The 8568-nt window shown below is 38.4% G+C and overlaps 1 protein-coding gene and 2 non-coding genes across 3 annotated transcripts; all 3 read right to left on the reverse strand.

The window, feature by feature from the left end:
• Positions 1-2709: 2709 nt before the first annotated feature.
• On the reverse strand, positions 2710-7736 carry rpl37 (ribosomal protein L37). The gene is made up of 4 exons (XM_030742076.1): positions 7609-7736; positions 6710-6845; positions 5676-5760; positions 2710-2820 (listed from the first exon to the last, which is right to left on the reverse strand). The coding sequence occupies exons 1-4, from the start codon at positions 7609-7611 to the stop codon at positions 2751-2753; spliced, it is 294 nt and encodes a 97-aa protein (XP_030597936.1). The 5' UTR covers positions 7612-7736; the 3' UTR covers positions 2710-2750.
• On the reverse strand, positions 4431-4508 carry LOC115789868 (small nucleolar RNA SNORD72). The gene has a single exon (XR_004020742.1). It is a non-coding gene; the product is annotated as a small nucleolar RNA SNORD72 (small nucleolar RNA).
• Positions 6917-6998, reverse strand: LOC115789869 (small nucleolar RNA SNORD72). Its single transcript, XR_004020743.1, has one exon. It is a non-coding gene; the product is annotated as a small nucleolar RNA SNORD72 (small nucleolar RNA).
• Positions 7737-8568: the final 832 nt, after the last annotated feature.

Below are 8568 nucleotides of genomic sequence, written 5' to 3' on the forward strand. Positions count from 1 at the left end.
ACAGAGATATAAGGGCTGAATGTCACCTCTGACCCTGGAGGTAATGAAAGCTCAGAGGAAGTGATGCTGCTCTCATCAGAAGGCCACATTAGAAAGTATTTTAAACAGACCTGTTGTGTTTTTAGCCAAAATGATGAAGTTAGACCAGTGCTTCTGTTAGATATACTTTATACTTAAACTGTAAGCAAAGTACTGCAAGCTAATAACATCAACAGGACTGTGCTATATAACATGTAGGCTTCATGTTACGGACAGCTGATTGGGTGTCCTTAAACTGTTATTCATGATTTCCAGAAGCCATTTATTCAGCCATGAAAATGTAACTAGATTTCCTCACATATCTGCATTGAACTATGACAGAAATAGGCTTGGCCTCAGTTCCCCTACTATAAGCATGCTCCAGTATTCAGAGATTTGCTGGACAGTATTAATAACTACAGTCATGGAGGCCCATTGTTTCTTAAACCTCAAGCCTTTTCTTGTCCTCAAGCACTTTAAACCACTTCGCACATTCCCTGCAAAGTGTAAATGAAGAATAACTAAAATAGTCTTTGCAGTGCTGCATCATTTACAGCATTCGGCTGTATTTACAAAGAACAGTACATTACTGTACAATAATTTTGAAGCAGTTTGCTGTAAAGTATCCTTTCATTATAAATTATGTTGCCTGATGCATGTTAAGTCACTGGAGCGATTGTGGATTGCACATGTGGCAGATTTACAACTTCAAAATGTGAAAATTGCGCCAAGCAACACAGCATTTTCACAGAGGTGGAAGATTTTGGTGCTTGTGCAAAGGAGGAATGTTGAGAAATCCTGCTGCCGTAAAAACCTCCCAGGCTTATCTGTGATTGAAGCCACGCTGCCCCTACACACACAAGCTGTAAATCACCTTTACAGACCAGCAGATTACGTTTGTTAGATGTGCAGATAAGCATAGGCAGGAGAAAACAGTGCTGAACAGAGCTGAGCTTTTGTGTCTGCTGGTTTTTTCTAAGAAGTTTTCGTGCTTTTTAGAAGACATTCAGGTTTACTGGTAACACGAATCCATAAGTGGAAGCCACCACAAGTCAGATTATTGGTAATTTCATGTTGGAGCTTGAAGTTGCCTCTGTTGAGTAATCATCATGTACTTCTTAGCGCTGGTTTTCTCCACTGTGATGGCTCCTGGGGAATTTCCAAACTGCAACCATAAAAATTCAGTCTTTTGAATCATTTGTAAACTTTCTTTCCTCTGAGAAATTTCAGCGTTGTTTGTATTATTTAAATATTTAGACTTGTTTTGTCATTGAGGATATTTCACAGCAACTAATTAACATTCATCATTTGGCTGCACTTTTACTAGGGCAGGCAGGGGTGCTGATAGAAACTTTGGGCAGCTTGAAAATAGGTCAGGTTTGGGCCCACTGAATGTAACTCTTACCCCCTCATTCTGCACCCACAGATGCAGGGAAGTGCCTTCTGTATATTTATGCAGATACTACTGTTGTCTCCAAAAGCTGATGGTGGGCTAGTTTGTATTTAAACAATTCTGCATTCAACTAATGACTTCACCCCAATGAATCTCCAGTATGTGCAGACATTCAGTCCAGCTGCTGCTTGGAAACAGTTCAGCCCTCAAGTGAACGCGTCACTGACAGAGCTGCACGCTGGTGATTTTAAGCAGAGTCATGCTAACTTATCATTAGATCTTTCCTTGTTTCCACAGGCCTGAATAGGTTCCTGGCATTATCACTGTTCGGTTACAGACGTGAACTGTTTTTCATATTGTGAAACCTCCTGCAAAACAGAGTTATACTTAACTTTGCATTATTCAGATTGCATGAAAATACTTTGAAGGTCAGTGCAGGCTACACTGGTTAGTCTGCAGTATTGTGTAAAGTTTGCAGTATGTTTGACTGGTGCAAGGAAGCTGTGGCATTCCTGATCAATGTTTAGTAACATTGAGGGGAGCAGAGATTCATTTGAAGATGATGCTGAGTCTTTTTTTTAACTACCTGTGGCTGGAAATCAGCTGAGAAAGCTCATTTAACATCTTCTCAGCAGCAACACAACTCAGCTGATCACAGCCTGCACACTAAATCTACCTGCGATCACAACTGTTATGTCACGCATCTATAAACTTCAGCATAGTTCAAAATTCCCATTGATTTTCTCGTCTTGTGCTCTACCTAACAGATGCTCAATCCAAGCACATTCACCAGTGATATAATTTATGTTGAAATCAAGTTTGTAGTTCCATGACTTAATATGGGTTTGAAAATATATTAATGGCATGAGGTTCAGTTAGTGGCTGGTAGAAATGTTCTCCAAAGAGCTACGTTTTACTTCTATACTTCCTTTAATACTTAAAGTACATTTTACAGCCTGTATTTTTTCACTTAAGTCTGATCAGTACTTCAACTTTCACCTAAGCGTTATTTATATTTTTAAACACAAGTATCTGTACGTCTACTTGAGAACGTCTGTACCTTTGTCACCTCTGCCCATAATTAAAACTGTTTCATAGCATCACAAGTTTAGTTTAGCTTTATAATAAAACAGCAGCTCATGCATCTGAAAACGTTTTATTCCAGGTTTGTTTTCCGTTTTCTCATCTCATTTCTTTTTTTACACTGAAGATGTAAAAGATGCTTACAACACCGTGCTGATGGCCACTGATGGATGGATAAACAATAAGATCAAAGAGCAAAGAGACTAGACTGAAGCTCCTGTTTAACATCACATTTATTTAACCAAAAATGTGTCTTTTAGGATGAGCTGGAGGCGGCCACTGCAGCACGTCTGGGCTTGGGGGTGGTGCCTTCCCGGAAACCATTCCTGGAAAATAAAATAAAAACAACAGTGATGATGCTGCTGACATATTAGACAAGTCTTACTCAGAGGTAATCCTGCTGAAGAAGTACAAGTCATGCTGTTTGTTATTCTACAAAAATGCTAAAAGTACTACACCTTTCCAAATATTATTCCCAACTAAGCTGCCTGAAGGCTGATTATTAAATGTCAACTATAAATAATGACTTTAACTTGTTTAAAATGAAGTACAGGGCACCTTGGCACAACTGAGACAGAGGAAGTTTAAGATGTTAATCATGCAAATGTTTATTTCATCAAAAATGTCATTCTGGAAAACACAGCACTGAGTCAAGTTTACCAAATCTAATTTCATAAACTCCACACAATGTCGTGACTGCAGCTGCCCTCTCTGACATGTAAGCACACAGCAGATGAGACCCCTCTCGACTTGAAACACTGAAGATGAAGCGCTACAAATGGAGGAAAACTTTAAATGTCATATCCAAGTGAGTCACACTTCACTTCTGGAGGGTAATGTCTATAGTTCATGGCTGCAGCATGTGTTTAAAACAAGGCTTAAGATTGGGTTTGTCACAACAGAGGAAAATGTGTGTAACTAGTAAAAATAATGTCTGTGTTCCCCTGATCTGTCCCAATGTAACACTGAGCCAACACGCCCAGTACCTGCTCAGGTGAATTATTCATGTCATTTGTAACAGATGGAAAGCAAAAAAACTCAAAGTTTGTGAACTAAAGTAAGGCTCACGTGCAGCTTTGCCCCATTATGCCACTGATGCACACATCACCTTCTCTCCTATTTATTTACACAGAGTATTTTATAGCAGTTTGACTGTGAAAGCTGCAGTATAACTGCCAGCTTTAATGTGCCAATAAAGGTGATTATTTTAAATTATAGCTGAACAGGCATTCTGCCCGAGACAGTGGAAACTCTACAGCTGCTGCCAAGGTTGTGTTGACAGATTGGACCAAGCAAAACATGTTTTATTAGAATAATTATACGAATTAAAACAGTGAAAATGTATAATTGAAGTCATAAAATTACTACTTTCATAATCTTATTTTAAATATTTAACGTTTATATCAGACAGAAATTATAAAGTCTATAACTGGAGCTGATTTAGCCATTTTCGATCTCTGTATAACAGACGATAAATGAAAAATTAAAAAAAAAAAAAAAAAGTAAAGGAGGGATGGGAGAAATACCCTTTAACCATTTTATGAGCATCAATGTTGCATTTTATGTCCACAAGAGGGCACTTTGCAACTTCCCTGCTGGCAACACATTTGGACTGCCTCAACAAGCACCAGCTGATCGGAGCAGAGTGGGGAGAGCAGAAATAAGTAATGACAAAACAAATCTAAGAGAAATTTGTATTTGTTTCATGTGTCTTAAAAAAAAAAAAAAAAAAAAAAAAAAAAAAAAAAAAGAGAACCATCATCAAATATTGGTCTTTAAAAGCCCTACATCGGGTTTGATGCACATGAGTTACTGTGTTTTGTAAATGGTACAAAACTTAACATGAAATATCACAACTTGCTCCAAAGAGTTTTAACCATCCGTCTACTCGGCAAGACGGACAAATTTTCCTTTAATATAATTTGTCCTAAAATGCCACTTACCTCAGAGAAAATAGTGATGTCATATTGAGTTCATTTGTTCAGACATTTTTTTTCACCATCATTGGTAAGCAGCATTGAGATTTTTATATGCCCAGTCTGTCGGACAATAAAGCTATCTGAGCTAACGCCCACAAACTGCCCTTAGCTGCAGCAGGTCTGACTTAGAGATTTAACACTGGACGCCCCTCTTGACACAACCCTGCTGGGGATTTGAACCTCCTCCCGGTCTTGAACCGAGGATCTCAAGTATGAGGTGAATAGGTTAACCTCTACAGCATGGAGCTACACCTGGGGAAAAAAAACCCTTATCCCAATGTTCAAACTGTTTGGTTGGAAGAATGAATCCTAAAGGACTGGTAATGATTATATGATTAGCTTTACGTTACAATGCAAAATGAGTGAGTTTACAGAGCCATGTTTAAAGTCTCCCAGTAAAAAAACAAAAAACAACAAAAAAAAAAACATCTGGTATTTTCACCTTTTCACCACAACTGCCAAAATAGTTCCAGTACTGAGTGTTTTCTTAAGATTGTGTAAACATTTGTTTAAACTGTTTACAACACTATTTGCTTGTGCACACAAACTTCCCATTTCCCCAAGTCATAAAGCCAATAATAATATGGTCATATAATCTGTCTTTTTAATAACATTTAAATCCTCTTATGTCAAACAGACTGTCCAATTGGGAAGAAAAAAAAAATCTGCATATTTGGTTCTTTTTAATTGATAGAAGATGCAGAAAATGTTTATTCCCTTCCTGGAACACATCAACACAACTCACCAACTTACCCGAGGTTTATAGCTCAAGCTAATAAAGCCAACAAATTTACTCCAGGTTTACTTGTGTTTATCAAATCATTAATTTAGGATTTCCAGCAAACATTTTCATTGAGGTGTTTGAATTCATTACACGTTTAAAAGTCCTGGCATCGAAATGACCGATGCTAAGGCTAAAAACCGATTTAACTCAAGTCCGTTAACTTTGAAGAGAAGCACAGACTGCATACAAGTTTTACTCGCCTGGATCCAGACTTTTGAATGTGTCTGCTGAGGACTAATGTTTACACAATCAGCACCATGGGCAATTTTTAGGATTTTTAAATTGTGCCCCTCAGGTGTGACTACTGAATAAAAGATATAAATATTTTAAATAATTTTAAGATATTTATATAGCACAATTGCATGTAACCTCAATGTGCTTAACATAAGATAAGCATGTTACACCAGTTACAGCTTACCTGAATCTGCGGTAAACAACCTTCAGGTGTCTCAGACGGCCTGTGCCAGTGGTGTTCCTCCTCTTGGCCTTAGCGCTCCAGTTGTCTAGAAAATGGACATCTTCATGAATCAAGGAAGCCTGGCCCTTCACGTCAATGAAGAATTAAATAACACACTTAAAAGGGCCTTTACATCGGACAAATAAATTCAGGTAAACGTTGGACGCATTTTTTTTGGACTCATCTATTCTTAATGCCGTCGTTCATACTGACCACGTAATTTCACAGGATGTATTTGCAGCATTTACTTTTGGGGATCAAGTTTGATTTTTCCCAATTTTTACATGCAAACAAACAGATCTGACCAATTAGATTCAATGCATTTGGCAACAAGTGTGCTCATAGCTCAAAATGATATGGAAAAAGTAGAATAATACTATTTTACCTCAGACACACAACTAGACATTGGTCTGGGTCAATCGACTTTATGAAATTATTTTTATGCCCCCTCAGATGTTGTTCCAACTCTGCCAACGAGAGGTCACACTACCTCACTGACATCCTGAAATATTCAGGAAAGCAGTTGTGACCCAGCTCCAACTCCTGGATCAAACCATGAAATTCTCCCTGCTGCTGCCTTCTCATAAGAACTGGATGAACCCAGAATTAAACTTTGTTCCTTTTCTTGTTTAGAAACATCAGGACCAGCTCATCACTTGAATTTGGCTTCAATTATTCAAAAAAACAATGTCGACGTGCATGTACATTATATGAAAAGTTTGCGTCCGAGAAATTCAGAATTTTCTCTTTTTTTGTAATGCGCTGGGTGTGTAAAGGCCTTTACTGTGTAATAAAGAATAAGTTCTAGGACAGCAGATTTTGATGGGGCATGGTGCAAGCCTGTGAGATTTTACACTAAAACATGCTGAAAGACAGCAACCTGTTCACTTTTGCTTATTCTTAAACTAGAAACAAGAACCTACATAGTTTTCAGATCACAATGTTACCAACAAAAACAGTGCAGTCCCATCACAAAATGCCTTCAGATCACTTACACTTTCTCTTGCGCTTCTGGGGGTAGCCACACTTGCCACAGGTTGACTTCTGCAGGTGGTAGGCTTTGGACCCACAACGACGGCACAGGGTGTGCGTCTTGTTCCGGCGCTTACCGAAAGATGATGTCCCCTTGGTCTGACAGGGAGACAAAGATGTGAGGTCAGAGACAACTCACTGAGACCTGACAGGTGGCCGGGGCCTGGCAAGTCTTGTCTCAGTGGAAAAAGGAGGAATCACAGGTAGTCATTTGTTCAGACATTTGTGTTTTTAAAACATCACTGACAAGACTCGAATTCAGGTGGTAGCAAACACTGAATCACGGCGGCTGCAGCAATAGTGAACATCATGGCCTCAGTTTGCCAAACAGCTCAAACTGCACATTACTTTTCGGCCACTAAAGGCTGGTTTCTTGTCCTCATATGCCTACAAATCGTCGTTTGCCGAAATCGCATACAGACACTAGTGAGAACTTATTACTTTCTAAATGAAATTTACCACATGAAAACAGCTAGCTATGCTAATAACGGCGGAAAACACCGGCTGCCCCTTTTCTAATGAACTACAACTGTATTTTAGTGCCACACATTAAGTCAAGACTGATTAACGGGGATAAACTCGGTGAACAGTAGAGTTAGGTGTATGCTATCTGGTCTTCTTTCACTACTATGGGGGACCACTCAGCCCAATAGAGCTAAAGGCTAACGGCAGCAAACAAGTCCTGGATGGATGTGTCAGGAAAAACAGTATTTTTTTTATTAAAATGAAACTTCATCTGAAAAATATTTCATCTCATCGGTTACAGAGTTTATCCGACACGAGAATGCCTTCCCTTCGTGACGAATATATGGCATTTTAAGCAGATGTTGTGAGATTTGTCTTTAGCAGCATTGCTACCTACCATTTTCCTCCGGTGGCTGTGGGAGAAGAGACCGGAAGAGGAGCTCTCGTTGCATCAAATTACATCCGTGCTGCTTCCTGTGTAGCACAGAAATGTGACCCCCATGCAGCACTTTGTGCACGAATCGACTGGAAGTGCGAAAGATTGAAAAACAATGTGCATGTTAAAAGACTTTAACGCACTGAAAACACAACCTTGCTGGTGCATAAGGGTATGAAATAAAACATAGTAAATATTTATTTTATTTTGTTTTCTATTAATTGTATGTCGAATAAGATCTGGTAAATACCCTAAAAATGACAAGTAAACAAAAAATATTTATTTTCAATTAATATTTTCATTTATTGAGCAACAGTATAAAAACACGTCATTTGTAAAACATTGAACGACACTTGAAAATTACATTTCATGTAATGATTTTTTTTTCAATTTTTAAAAAAAATTTTTTTATATTGAGCAATATTGAAAAGTTATTCATTTCTCAAGACTGAAGATGCTCACCTACTTGAAATTTCCCATGATCAAAGAAGATGCTGATAAATGTGCAAAGCAGAAATAAAAGATCTGGCTCGTTTTGGAGATTATTTTAGGTGTTTTATCTGTCCTTATGTTCCAAATGTACTCTGTCTGCCTAATGAGTATAAGACTACATGTTAGTTTATGGACTTTAGAGCAAAATATAATACTGACATGCAGTTTTTGTGCAAGGTGCATGTACTGATGCAAGATGTGTGATTAATTTTTCTTCTTCATCACAGTAGACCATCTGCCTCCGTCTCACCCTATCTGTAGCATCCTTTTCTGTCACACCAACCCTCTGCATGTCCTCCTTCACTACATCCATGAATCTTCTCTGAAGTTTACCTGTTTTCTTCTTGCCTGCTAGCTACATCTTCAACATCCTTTGTCCAATATATCTACTATCCCTTCTCCAAATCATCTGAACCTGAACTGTCCCTC

The sequence above is a fragment of the Archocentrus centrarchus genome, chromosome 12, assembly GCF_007364275.1.
Source record: "Archocentrus centrarchus isolate MPI-CPG fArcCen1 chromosome 12, fArcCen1, whole genome shotgun sequence".
In the NCBI taxonomy this organism is placed as follows: Eukaryota; Metazoa; Chordata; class Actinopteri; order Cichliformes; family Cichlidae; genus Archocentrus; species Archocentrus centrarchus.